At 34.0% G+C, this 15,000-nt stretch overlaps 1 protein-coding gene across 3 annotated transcripts in view; it reads right to left on the reverse strand.

Moving 5' to 3' along the window:
• Positions 1-11,541: 11,541 nt before the first annotated feature.
• LOC144960693 (unconventional myosin-Va-like) overlaps positions 11,542-15,000 on the reverse strand; it is a 174,921-nt gene continuing 171,462 nt past the window's right edge. For 2 of the 3 annotated variants that reach the window (XM_078893982.1, XM_078893981.1), the window contains 3 exons: positions 14,392-14,479; positions 13,738-13,902; positions 11,542-12,675 (listed from right to left, as the gene is read on the reverse strand). In XM_078893982.1, the coding sequence (XP_078750108.1) occupies positions 12,502-12,675; positions 13,738-13,902; positions 14,392-14,479 (427 nt within the window). In that variant the 3' untranslated portion in view covers positions 11,542-12,501. The remainder of the gene's footprint in view (positions 12,676-13,737; positions 13,903-14,391; positions 14,480-15,000) is intronic. The other variant, XM_078893980.1, reaches the window with a different exon arrangement.

Below are 15,000 nucleotides of genomic sequence, written 5' to 3' on the forward strand. Positions count from 1 at the left end.
CTTCCTATTTCTGTTCACCTTTCATTTAATTTGACAACATCGGCATCTGTACACGGTGACATGAAACTAGATTGGGAGGCGAGTCACTAATGAAATGAAATTGGACAAAAAAAAAAAAAAAGAGTACGGCTGGATCTATGTGTCTAATCGTCAGTAAGGACGAATAGTCGCTACGGCTGGATCTATGTGTCGAATCGTCAGTAAGGACGAATAGTCGCTACGGCTGGATCTATGTGTCTAATCGTCAGTAAGGACGAATAGTCTAGTCGCTATGTTTAAAATAAATCGCCTTGACCCCCTTATAATGTGTGATTTCTTCCTACCGCCAGGAAAGGTCTTTAATTCTCAAACTCATGATTGTTCACACAGTATTTATTATACAACGTACTTCAGTGTGTTGTTATTTCAAGAATAAACCAAAACTAAAAATAAACGAATGGACTACAAAATATGTCAACAAAAAATTTATATGTGATAATAATAACAACAACAACAACAACAACAACAACAACAACAACAACAACAACAACAACAACAACAACAACAACAACAACAACAACAACAATAATAATAATAATAATAATAATAATAATAATAATAATAATAATAATAATAATAATAATAATAATAATAATACTTTATTCATCCACAGGAATTTTTAAAATAAAATATTAAATAAATGTTTAAAAATAAATGAATTAATAAATAAATGCATACATATAAATAATAAGAAAACAAATGATTAAATAAAAGAAAATAAAACAACATGGATACCTTGTATAAAAAAATAAAATATAATTCAATTAAAAAAAAAAATAATAAAAAATAAAACCACAAAAAAAAAAAAAACAACAAAAAAAAAAAAAACCCACAAAAAAAAAAACAAAAAAAACAACAAAACAAACAAAAACAACAACATAGGATAAAATGAAAGAAAAACTCCCACTTGTTTGTTTGATGACTTCAATAATGATACGTAGAACTCTTAAATATATATATATGTAACCCATAACCTCAAAGTGGTGTTATACCAGGACAGTAATGGGATGATAAAAATTTTAAAGTTAAATTATAGTAAAAAAACAAAACAAAACAGAAAAAGAAAAAAAGACTTATGTTAAGTTTACACAGTTTTATTGCGGAAAAAAATGATTTTTATGATTTCTACAACCAACATCAATGAAAATCACTTCCCCCCCCCCCCCCCCCCCCCCCCCCCCCCCCCCCCCCCCCCCCCCCCCCCCCCCCCCCCCCCCCCCCCCCCCCCCCCCCCCCCCCCCAACCCTTCTTCTTAACTTCAAATTCCGTTTTTGTCATCTGGTTTACCATGTGACATAACACCATTTTGAAGTTATGAGCCACAAATTACAGCAGACTATATATAAAAAAAAATATAAATAAATAAAAACAAACTTGAAATGAATGAAGACTTTAAGGTAAGACAAAAAAATCGAGGGTGTCTGATTTGACCCGTGTAAGGATGTACGACAAAAGTTGATTTTGCGAAAAATAGAAGAAAAACAAATGGAACAAAAACCGTGCCGCTTCTGCAATAACACTTGACATTTGTATATAGATCACTGAAAACCGGTGGGGCGGGGCGGGGTGGTTGCCTAAAGCCTGGGATGGCAAAAATGCTACAAAACAGATCATAAATAATAATGTGAAGTTGAATGTAAGCTTCAATTTAATTACAAAAACAGATCAAATGAACGTTTCGGGTTTCCCCTTTATCAACAAAACAAGATGAATCTAAACTACGCCACTACCACATCATCTCATTCATCTGTGGTGTTTCAATTATCTTGTTTTGTTGATAAAGGGGAAACCCGAAACGTTCATTTGATCTGTTTTTGTAATTAAATTGAAGCTTACATTCAACTTCACGTTATTATTTATTTCTTCGAGCTTCGAGCAGCAACATTTACAAAACAGATCAGTACTACACATTTCCATCCGCGAAGCCTTTTCCATTTTAACTTTTTCATTAATACCTTTAGATCACATTATGGATGTTCCCGCCAAAAATAAACGGATTGTAGATGCGTTTCTGTTGGTCACAAGCAAAGGGGAGGGAGGGGTTGGGTTTTTTCGATATAAGTTTGAAATTTTTATAATTTTTAACTCACTCAATCCTAGAGATTTTTGCTACTTTTCAAAATTGGAAAAAAAATGTATCTATTAAAAATGAACATGTACATAGATAGTTTTATTCAACTATCTACCATTAACATGTAAAAATGAAAAAAATATTAGTTTTGATACTACACCTATAATTTGTCTCAGAAAAAATGAAACAAATAGGTAATGGGGTAAAAGTAACCCGGGTAAATAACGGATATAGTCGGTGTTAGGGTTGAGTGAGTTAACGCACATGTCACTTACACGGTTGGAGTCGTACACCCTGGACATCATCAGTCTATACATCATAACATTTCAAATCAAAATAGACATAAATAAATAAATTATATAAAATTTCTTTTTATACAGCGTGGTTATTTGTTTTGCTTGTTTTTTATTTATGAGGGTTTTTTTTTTTTTAAACAGCGATTGCGACACTCATTGAAGTAAATGTTTTGTTTGTTTGTTGCTTTAGGTCTCTTCCAACACAATTGAGGTGATATGAGAGACCGCTGAAACAAAAAAACAAGCAATCTAACAAAAATAGTACAAATGTAAATCAAAATCATAACCTAAAGATATAAGCTAAACTATAAATAACTAAGAACAAACAGGCAGAAGATTTACAGAAAAAAAAATATCCCTGTCAAAAATACAATCACAAACTAAAGAAGCAGGATAGGCTAGTAAAGAGAAGAAGAAACGACATCACTATCGGATCGTACACCCATGCGAACATCATAGGTATATGATTCAAGGGTGATGCTCCCATCCAACCACCCGCTAAGTAAATTTGGCACTCGTAAAGAGAAAGATGATGATGGGAGAGACTAAAGAGTGTAGAGATAGATAAGGGCGGGTAAGCTGTGGTTATAAATTACTCAACAGGAAGTCAAGATAAATGTTTGTTTTTATGAATTTTTTCAGGAATTGACTTTTTCAAAATTGTTTGTTTTTTAAGTATTTTATGGCGCTTGCGACACATTTAGGTCACTTCAGCGTTAGTAAAAAGGAAGAAAATGGAATAATAAATAAAAAATTCCTAGATTTACAATGAAAAGCACATGAGAAAAGGTGAGACGAAGGAGATTGGTTGAAATAGGGAACAGATGTAGATTCAAAGAGCAAACTATCAACGTGCTTTGTCTGGTCAGACAGGAGAGCAGCACTCCAGTGAGGGAAATACACTCCATGCTTGGAAAACATATTCAAAACAAATAAAATATATATATAACAGTACATAACAGAGAGTTGATTTACAAGGGAAAAAAATATCATCTCCGAAAACTATAACTAGGTATAGATTTGACTGTTTCCCTATGTGGTTCACAAGTGTTTGTAATTAGGAATTGTTTGTTTGCTTGCTATTTTTTTAAAGGTTTTTAAGGTGCTTGCAACACATTAAGGTTATATCAGCGCCATTACAATGGGAGAAAATTGAATAGTAAAAACATTCCAGATGTACAATTAAAAGGACTTGAGGAAAAAGTAAGACAAAGGAGAACTGGTTCAAATAGAAAACAGATGTAGATTTCAAGAGCACACTATCAGTGTGCTTAGTTTAAGATCACCCCAAAGTCTAACCCAGACACCAGCAAAAGTTCCCACTTTAGAGGAATCCACTCAAATGTTTACAAATCATATGTTAAGAATAAAAAAATTTAAAAAATATTACATCGCAGGAGAGATGATTTAGAAGTAAAAAAAAAATATCGTCTCCTAAAACTATAACTATACATTTGACTGTTTCCCTCCCAGCCAAGAAATCTCATTCCAAGACAAAGACGGAAAGCAATTAGAAAACAAATACAGGTGGACAGAAGACACAGCAAGTACCTCAAGTACCTCCCTGCCCACTATGTGAGGTCGGGAACCCCACCCAGAAATGTGGGACTCTACAGAACTCGAGAAACTTGAAGGTCATTTTAGCAAGAAGTAAAAGTGTCTCTGTTACGGTAATTTAGTTGACACGATAAACTGTGATGGAATTCCTTTGACCCCAAAAGACTGACATTCCTATCTCCAAATCATAATTTTTTCTGCCATTCTATAACTGCAACGTTGATTGTTTTTGCCACGACAGACAGCAGTGAACAGCCATGCGACTAAGGCTTCACTGAGTTGCCAGGTAGATTTGAGATCAAGAGTGGACTGACTGGAATGGACTGATTGAAGTTTTCATTTCTATTTATAGCAAGTGTGGAATGATGAGATGTGAAAAGGCATTGGTATGAAAGTCATGGGTGTGTGTCTCCAGCTGTTTTGAAGGGGGAACATTGATAGCACTTGTCACTTTAGGCTTTAGGCTATGTAGAGATATGGGAGCACCGTGGCTCGGTGGTATGGTCATTGCTTCATACCTGAAAGGTACCGAGTTCGATCACCCCCCACTACGCTGTGTGGCCTTGAGCAAATCACCTCGCCCTAGCTCAATTTTGTGGCGCTGCACTATAGCTGACACTTGGGTTATTCCAGTCTTCCCTTGGAATAGACTCTACAAACAAATTTCCCCTATGGGATGAATAAAGGGAATTTTTATTGATTTATTTTTCTTTAGAGTTCGTTCTGGTTTCTATAGCGTGAATAGACAACAGCAATTGCTTGCTACCTATTAGATAGGAGGACCCTAGTCTATTGCAAGGTATTTCCTACCAAACATAACAGACCCAGCTACCTAATAACTACTGGTAGGACAAAGGGAAGGTGTGAATCTCGACCTCAGTCCCTTTGCGTGCGAAGCGAGTGCTCTACCAACTGGGTTATCGGGACTTTAAGGTCATATGAAAACTCAGGAAAAAGGAGGTTGATTGTTAGAAAACCATAAGATAAAAAGATGATTTCGTCTGTTATAAAAAATGCAGAAAGTGACAGGGGACGACGGGTTCAAACCCCAGAAGCGGCATGTCAGTGTGACCGGTCTGAGAATGCTTTTAAAAAAAAGGACTGACACAAACATCTATTTTTTGTTTGTTTGTTTGTTGCTTTAGGTCTCTTCCAACACAATTGAGGTTATATGAGAGACCGCAGAAACAAAAAAACAAGCAATCTAACAAAAATAGTACAAATGTAAATCAAAATCATAACCTAAAGATATCATAAGCTAAATTATAAATAACCAAGAACAAACAGGCAGAAGATTTACAGAAGAAAAAATATCCCCTGTCAAAAATACAATCACAAACCAAAGAAGCAGGATAGGCTAGTAAAGAGAAGAAGAAACGACATCACTATCGGATCGTACACCCATGCGAACATCATAGGTATATGATTCAAGGGTGATGCTCCCATCCAACCACCCGCTGGCTAGGCTAGTAAAGAGAAGAAGAAACGACATCACTATCGGATCGTACACCCATGCGAACATCATAGGTATATGATTCACTATTTACATCATGCACATCAATGACAATGATGATCAGGATAATACAACAATCGCACAAGAGACGACTTCAAAATTTTTTCAAAAAATGTTTAAACAAAATATAAAAAAAAAACAAAAAAATCATATAAAATGCATTATTTCCCATAAAAACACTGTTGGTGATGGATCGCAGCCATAGCCAGAGACAAACTTAATTTTATCTCACTTTCCAAGGCTAAATCAGAAAGCTTTATGGATTTTTTTTGTACAGCAGATTTTAGGTAAACGTTGTGTGTGTGTGTGTGTCTTCTATGGAAACTATCATCCTTCTCTACGACATCGTTTGAAGTCGTCACTTAGGCATTCCATGACATAATCAGCATCCATCAAACAAACAAACAAACCTCTGATGTCAACAGGAATCACCCAAGTTATTGTTGTTGTCAAAGTGAGAAAATTAGGGGTTCATAGTTTTGTCCGCCTGGAGCTGGCCTCCAATCTGGGAGCAAATGCCTTATCCACTCGGCCACCTGCCTGCAGTGTAGCCTATTCAATGAATGAATGCATGAATGAATGAATGAATATATAAATGAATGAATAGATGAATGTATGACCAAATGCCTTATCCATTCGGCCACCTGCCTGCAGTGTAGCCTATTCAATGAATGAATGAATGAATGAATGATAGGTCCAAAAATTTTTGTTTAAAAATCACAGACATGAAGAATGGTGGAATAGAAAAGAAAACGATGGAATGAGAGAAAAACAAATGGAGTCAATACCTCTGGAATGATAGAAGGAAGCAAAGAAACAATACTGGTTGTAGATAGATAAGTAGATAGATATATGAACAATGCTATTCATAATTATTTTGTGGCTAGACGAATAGGCTAATTTGTCAGATTGAAAAAGGGAAAAAAATAAATCTGAGGTTACTTAAATTTGAATCGCGTCGTCACAACCAAGAGTCATGTGATGTATATAAATAGATCTTTATAAACAATGTTTGAGTGTAAATGTGAGAGTATGTGTGTGCGTGTGTGTATGTATGTCTAAAGTGTATCATATATATATATATAATTTCAATTCATAAAATTCACAAAATATCATGAATACAATATTATTGAAGTGGTTTTTTACATTTTTTGACCAAATTATATATCACATTTCCCCAGCTCTATATCGTATAATAATATAATATAATATAATCAAACAACTGACACATCGGAATGTTAAAACATAACAATACCAACAACTCAACTACCAACAACAACAACAACAACAACAGTAATAACAACAACAACAACAATGAGAGTTATTGCTCTAAATCCAACAAAGAACATCTTCGACTACGTACATAACAAGCAGTCCCATATATAATTTTAGACATTTCATGAATGAAGTAAACAGTTTTGTTTTGTTCTGTTTTTGTTTATAAGGCGCTTGCAACACATTGAGGTCATATCAGCGCCAGTAAAAAGGAAGAAAATGGGATAGTAAAAAGTTCTAGAATTACAATTAAAGCATCCAAGAAAAAGCTAAGACAAAGGGGAATTGGTTCAAATAGGAAACAGATGCAGATTCCAAGAGCACACACTATCAAAGTACTTAGTTTTGAGATCACCTAAATGTCTCAGCCTGACACAAGCACAGACCCCCACAAAGAGGAAAAAAAATCTCAATGAACAGAGAGCTCCATAGAACAGTACCTTTCATTTCCAGCTCATAAAATCGTGAGTAGATCTAAGACCTAGAAATATCAACGATATCAGCTCGTTTACAATGACAGATGCTCTTTTAAAGTGAAGTTTACGATAAGTAATGCCAAAGTAAAAGTAAGAATGTTCTAGATGATGATTGGTGAGCAGATCTTAGACCTAGAAATATCAACGATATCAGCTCGTTTACAATGACAGATGCTCTTTTAAAGTGAAGTTTACGATAAGTAATGTCAAAGTAAAAGTAAGAATGTTCTAGATGATGATTGGTGAGCAGATCTTAGACCTAGAAATATCAACGATATCAGCTCGTTTACAATGACAGATGCTCTTTTAAAGTGAAGTTTACGATAAGTAATGTCAAAGTAAAAGTAAGAATGTTCTAGATGATGATTGGTGAGCAGATCTAAGACCTAGAAATATCAACGATATCAGCTCGTTTACAATGACAGATGCTCTTTTAAAGTGAAGTTTACGATAAGTAGTATCAAAGTAAAAGTAGGAATGTTCTAGATGATTGGTTTCAGAACATTACTTGGATGCTATTTTTAAAAAACTATATTTAGAACTTTATTATCTTAAGATCATACATTTTTCAATATAAAAAGATTTAGCATGGACAATTATGTTAGAGAAAGTTAACGTTTTGAAAAATGATATCTTTCATAGCTCTTCACCTAATCTCTTTTTAATTATTTTTTTTTTCCAAAGAGAAATGCTTTTGTTTTCTAATCTTTAACTACGTAAGAAGTTCCTTCAAAGCCATTAGGCCCAAGGAGCTGGAGTTTACCTCTGATAGCTTTGAAAGCAATTGCTTGTTATGCTTTGGTTAGGATGCCGGTCTTTTGCAAAGTACTTTCCACCAGATTTAACAGACCCAGTAGCTACCCAATCACTGCTGGGTGGACAGGTGGAGGGAGGGGGCTGGACAGAAAATTTTGGTTGACTTCACCTGGGATTGATTTCAGTCCCTTTGGGAGTGAAGCGAGTACTCTACCAATTGAGCTATCAGCACTCCATCAATGTTTATATATATATATATATATATATATATATATATATAAAGCTGTTTACAGACGATGTGACAGATTTTCTTTAAATACTCTTATTTCTCGCACGGAGTGAGGCAAAGGTCTGTGCCAAGGACAGAAGAAGATGGAAGAGTGCTGTTGAGGCTCTATGCTCTGCCAGGAGCCAAGAGGCATAAGTCAAAGTAAGTCATTTCTCGCATTGTCTATCGGATTATAAACATCAAAATTATATTTAGCAGTTTGAAAAATGCCAGTCTGGCAGCTCTCTTGGCTAAAAATAAAAACGGTAATATTTGAAGTAAGGACTAAAATCCTTAGCCCTGCTTGGAAGCAAATTAGTTTTATTTAGTCCAAGACTGTTTATCACTATTTCCCATAATCCACTTTTCTAAGGACAAAAACCAATTTTAAAACAATCACTCCTTCCATAATCCACTTTTCTAAGGACAAAAACAAATTTTAAAACAATCACTACTTCCCATAATCCACTTTTCTAAGGACAAAAACCAATTTTAAAACAATCACTCCTTCCCATAATCCACTTTTCTAAGGACAAAAACAAATTTTAAAACAATAGCTACTTCCCATAATCCACTTTCCTAAGGACAAAAATCAATTTTAAAACAATCACTCCTTCCATAATCCACTTTTCTAAGGACAAAAACAAATTTTAAAACAATCACTACTTCCCATAATCCACTTTTCTAAGGACAAAAACAAATTTTAAAACAATCACTACTTCCCATAATCCACTTTTCTAAGGACAAAAACAAATTTTAAAACAATCACTACTTCCCATAATCCACTTTCCTAAGGACAAAAACCAATTTTAAAACAATCACTCCTTCCCATAATCCACTTTTCTAAGGACAAAAACAAATTTTAAAACAATCACTACTTCCCATAATCCACTTTTCTAAGGACAAAAACCAATTTTAAAACAATCACTACTTCCCATAATCCACTTTTCTAAGGACAAAAACAAATTTTAAAACAATCACTACTTCCCATAATCCACTTTCCTAAGGACAAAAACAAATTTTAAAACAATCACTCCTTCCCATAATCCACTTTTCTAAGGACAAAAACAAATTTTAAAACAATCACTACTTCCCATAATCCACTTTTCTAAGGACAAAAACAAATTTTAAAACAATCACTACTTCCCATAATCCACTTTTCTAAGGACAAAAACAAATTTTAAAACAATCACTACTTCCCATAATCCACTTTCCTAAGGACAAAAACAAATTTTAAAACAATCACTACTTCCCATAATCCACTTTTCTAAGGACAAAAAAAATTTTAAAACAATCACTACATCCCATAATCCACTATCCTAAGGATAAAAACAAATTTTAAAACAATCACTACTTCCCATAATCCACTTTTCTAAGGACAAAAACAAATTTTAAAACAATCACTTACTTCCCATAATCCACTTTTCTAAGGACAAAAACCAATTTTAAAACAATCACTACTTCCCATAATCCACTTTTCTAAGGACAAAAACAAATTTTAAAACAATCACTTACTTCCCATAATCCACTTTTCTAAGGACAAAAACCAATTTTAAAACAATCACTACTTCCCATAATCCACTTTTCTAAGGACAAAAAACAATTTTAAAACAATCACTTACTTCCCATAATCCACTTTTCTAAGGACAAAAACCAATTTTAAAACAATCACTACTTCCCCTAATCCACTTTTCTAAGGACAAAAACAAATTTTAAAACAATCACTTACTTCCCATAATCCACTTTTCTAAGGACAAAAACCAATTTTAAAACAATCACTACTTCCCATAATCCACTTTTCTAAGGACAAAAACAAATTTTAAAACAATCACTTACTTCCCATAATCCACTTTTCTAAGGACAAAAACCAATTTTAAAACAATCACTACTTCCCATAATCCACTTTTCTAAGGACAAAAACAAATTTTAAAACAATCACTACTTCCCATAATCCACTTTTCTAAGGACAAAAACCAATTTTAAAACAATCACTACTTCCCATAATCCACTTTTCTAAGGACAAAAACAAATTTTAAAACAATCACTTACTTCCCATAATCCACTTTTCTAAGGACAAAAACAAATTTTAAAACAATCACTTACTTCCCATAATCCACTTTTCTAAGGACAAAAACCAATTTTAAAACAATCACTACTTCCCATAATCCACTTTTCTAAGGACAAAAACAAATTTTAAAACAATCACTTACTTCCCATAATCCACTTTTCTAAGGACAAAAACCAATTTTAAAACAATCACTACTTCCCATAATCCACTTTTCTAAGGACAAAAACCAATTTTAAAACAATCACTACTTCCCATAATCCACTTTTCTAAGGACAAAAACCAATTTTAAAACAATCACTACTTCCCATAATCCACTTTTCTAAGGACAAAAACAAATTTTAAAACAATCACTTACTTCCCATAATCCACTTTTCTAAGGACAAAAACAAATTTTAAAACAATCACTTACTTCCCATAATCCACTTTTCTAAGGACAAAAACAAATTTTAAAACAATCACTTATTTCCCATAATCCACTTTTCTAAGGACAAAAACCAATTTTAAAACAAAACAAAACATGTAATAAATGCCAACACGGCCGTGACTAAAAAAATAACAAAATAAAACAACAAAGACAATCGAATAAAATATTTCAAAAAAGTTGTTGATAAAAAATTATAAAACTTGAAAAAAAAGTCCATGCATTCATTGTCATCAGCATTATCCACATCTACAGTGACAGCTGGTTGAGATTGGAGTGGTGTGACCATTATACTGTAAACTCTTCAAAACTGACATATGCATATTAATTGCAGGTCTGATAACCGAACGAAATTGGATTCAATAGTCTGATGTTACGTCGCCCAGCAACGGTGGCCATTGTGGTTCTAAACAAAGAAAATCGGTACTTTTCATTCTTCATGCTGGCTAGAACTTATGATCAGAATGTGTAAAAGTCAAAACAAGATCAGATTTATAATGTTTTTTTTCCCCTCTGGATACGCTTTTATGCTCGTCGGAGAAATATTTCATACGGCGTCCGCCATTGTTCCGATAGTTTAGAGCCAGTTACCATGCGTCATTACGAGGGAAGTGATGTCATGACTGTTGAAGCGTATTATGGACTTGATTAAATATTTAAGTAATAGACAATATTAATTTATGTGTGTGTGTGTGTTGGTTTGACAGTATTTCCATTATAGCAACGAGCCTATAACATTTTGGATTATCGGACCTGTAACTAAGTACACATCGCACATAACACAATTATTTATCTTTTCAATTTGGCAAGAGACATCTTTCACTTTAAATATCCATAGACAAAGATGAGGCCAAACTTGTCCAAAAGTCTCAAACTCGAAATGTTCTAGATGTCGATATCCTTGTAACTCCTCATTTTCAAGATTTTTACTGAACAGTCACGCCGTTCCAACACACAAATAAAATGTCTAAACTCAAATCTACAGGCAATAAGCAGATGCTACACTTAACTTTGTTGAGAGCAAAACAAGCTATTAAAAAAAAAAGATTTATTTTATAAATAAATCTGAAAAAGAAATAAATGTTTGTTTCGTAAAAAAATTTGAGGATTTTCTTTCTGTTGCTGCAGAAAGGGTTAAAAGAACTCTTAGGTTTGAGCCTTCTGGACGAGTTAAAGGTCATTTTCATTGAGTAATACATGAAGTAAAAATACTTTGGGCCAAAAAAAAAAAAAAAAAAAAAAAAAAAAAGTAACTAGTTCGAGTACGGTGATATATTTTTCATAGTTTTAAAGGATTTAAAATAAATTTGGTTACCAGCATTCGTATTTCATGACGAAACCAATATACCAGAATGTGACGGTGGGTCATAGCATTACGAAAGGACCTGGCACGAGACAAAGACTATTTTGTCAAGTCCAGTACAGCCACCAGGCTTAAGGTATGAAGGACGAGTCAAAACCCAGATACCTCCATTGGTATCGTCTTCTTCATCATCATCGTCATCATCATCATCACTATTATCATTTCTAATATTTACAATCAACCTACAGTTAACTCTCTCCAGTTTACCATGATCGAAAAATCGAAAAAATTTGTTCGATTTCCTATTTATATGAACTCGAGAGAGATAAGTATCCGTTTTACTCTCTTTTTACACAACTTTCTTTCTATCTATGGCCCAGATGAATGTCTGTGTCTGCCCCTGAGATGCAATCATAAAACTTGGGATGAGATGTGGGTTGATGTTGAGGTTGATGTCGTCAATGCCGGACTAGGAATCCTAGATGGGCTTGGTCGGGGACAGCGATGGTTTCCATAGCGATAGCGCTAGGGTTGAAGGGGAAGGTGACGGGGAAGCTATACTTGGTGTCCAGGAGGAGGGAGTTGGAAGATGCTGAGGAGGGGTCGTCGGATGACCTTGACTTGAGTTTGGCCTTGAGTTGTGAATGAAAAAAGAGAAGAATGCAATATAAAAAAAACCCATTAATATCATCGTTAACTCACTCAATCCTTTTGCTACTTTTCAAAATTTGAAACAAAAATGTATTAAAAATGAGCATGCACCTAGATAGTTTTATTCAACTATCATTAACACGTAAACACTAAAAACATTAGCTTTGATACTACGCATATAATTTTTCTAAGAAAAATGTAGTAAATAGGCATGGAGTAAAAGTAACCCGGGTAAACTACGGATATAGTAGGTGTTAGGGTTGAGTGAGATAAAAAGGTAGGGGAAGAAAAGAAGAGGGAGACAGAGGATAGATTACATTGACAATCTGAACAGATGGATTGGTGGAGGAGGAACAGGAATCGAGCAATTGAGAAGATCTGAGGACAGATATGGTTGGAGGGACATGATCGCCGATGTCTGCAACAGGCCTGGCACTTGATGATGATGATGATATAGAGAATCGAATTGATAAGCATAGAATTTACATTAACCCTCTCCTTACCAACTATAGGAAAATAGTCGCATTCGTTACCGATACAACCAACATTTTTCTTAATCAAAATTCTCTTGTACGTCATAAAATTTAAAGAAAATGAACAGTGTGTTGTAGAGCTTATTTTGCTAAATAAATGATGTATGGCAAGAACTTTACTGCTATTGTGTTTGAGTGATAAAAAATCTAGTTGGGTGTGAAGTTTTGGGGAAAATCCTGAAAATGGCTGGTTAGGAGAGAGTTAAAAATTCTTATATAAGTGAAAAGCTTACTACTAAAGGCTTAGTGACTTTTAATAAATGATTTTTATTAACGGACAATATCTTTTTCTTTTATGTATAAAAGATGTTTACGTATATATGTATATATATATATATATATGGAACTCAGAAATATTTTTGACTGCACTCACTATTAATACCCACTGAGATATCATCACCCCCTATCCAAATTTTATCTATACAAAATAATTCTCTTCGAATTGTCAAACTTTGATGAGGTGATGATAATGATAATAACGAAGATGATGACGATGAAAAAAATATCAACCTGGATCTTTCTGATAAAAGCCACAGGAACCCTTTCCTCAAACTCGTCCACTGGTGTGTAGATGTTGAGGATCTTGACAATCTGAGCCGTGCTCAATTTAGAGCACATGTCACACACGCTGTCCACGTCAGAGTCCGTCTTTCTGGCTTGGAGGAGTTGAGATGCCTGGAATGAGAGAAAAGAATTATGAACAAAACGCACGACTGCCAACCATTTTTGCCAGGAAAACAGAATTAGACAATCAAATCTATACCACTACTTTTTCAACTAAATTATTAATTTAGAAACTTTTACCCCTTTGAATTGACGAAACAACCGAAAAGAAGTGGAAAAAATACTACTATGCTTGCAAACAGTGTAGTCGACATCAATATCTTCCAAAAACATCTGCTAAATACTTTTATTGACTTTTCATCTGCTTTTCATAAAAATACAACCCCTTTAAATCATACCAAAATCAATCAAAATGTTTACCAATACTCCTACAGCCACTTTTATAGACTTTTCTGACTAACTTAAACCCTTGTTGATAGCAAAAACTGTAATGTTACATCAACAAGAAATGGCGTCCTTCAGGGTTGTGTGAAATTCCCAGGGTTCTTCTCCGCCTAAGTTAATCATATTAAAATTGATTTAGAAAAAGGCATCACCTACTTGGATTATTGGCTCTAAAGCAGCCTGGGCACCAAATTCATGAAGGGAATTGTCTCTTAACCACTGCTCTAAGTGACTCAGGTTGTACCTGATGGGAGGAAAACAAAAATTGGGATTTATCAGATGCTTGGATTTTGGGAAATAGTAATGGTACATTTTATTAGGTGTTGATGTGTGTATCGTGTCATGTCATGTGTAAAGAGTTCATACTCTGCCTTCTTTTTCTTCACTCTTATTCTACGTATAAAAAAACTTATTAAGCCAAACTGAACAATATTGTCAAAGTACATCTGTATTTATAAATGGATATCTTAGGACGGTTAGCTTCTATGGCTGAAAAATTTATACATGTGTAGTGCATCGTTTGTGTAATAATTTGAAATTCTTTAAACCAATTACACATGTGTGTTGTGTAAATTATATATGTAGTGTGTATATAACAATTCCTTACATAATCTGCATTCCTTTAGACCAATTACACACATGTGTTGTGTAGTGTGTATATAACAAGTTCTTGCCTAATCTGCATTCCTTTAGACCAATTACACACATGTGTTGTGTAGTGTGTATATAACAAGTCCTTACCTAATCTGCATTCCTTTAGACCAA

This window comes from Berghia stephanieae, chromosome 15, assembly GCF_034508935.2.
Source record: "Berghia stephanieae isolate SIO BIC M18660-M18661 chromosome 15, UCSD_Bste_1.3, whole genome shotgun sequence".
NCBI classification, from domain to species: domain Eukaryota; kingdom Metazoa; phylum Mollusca; class Gastropoda; order Nudibranchia; family Aeolidiidae; genus Berghia; species Berghia stephanieae.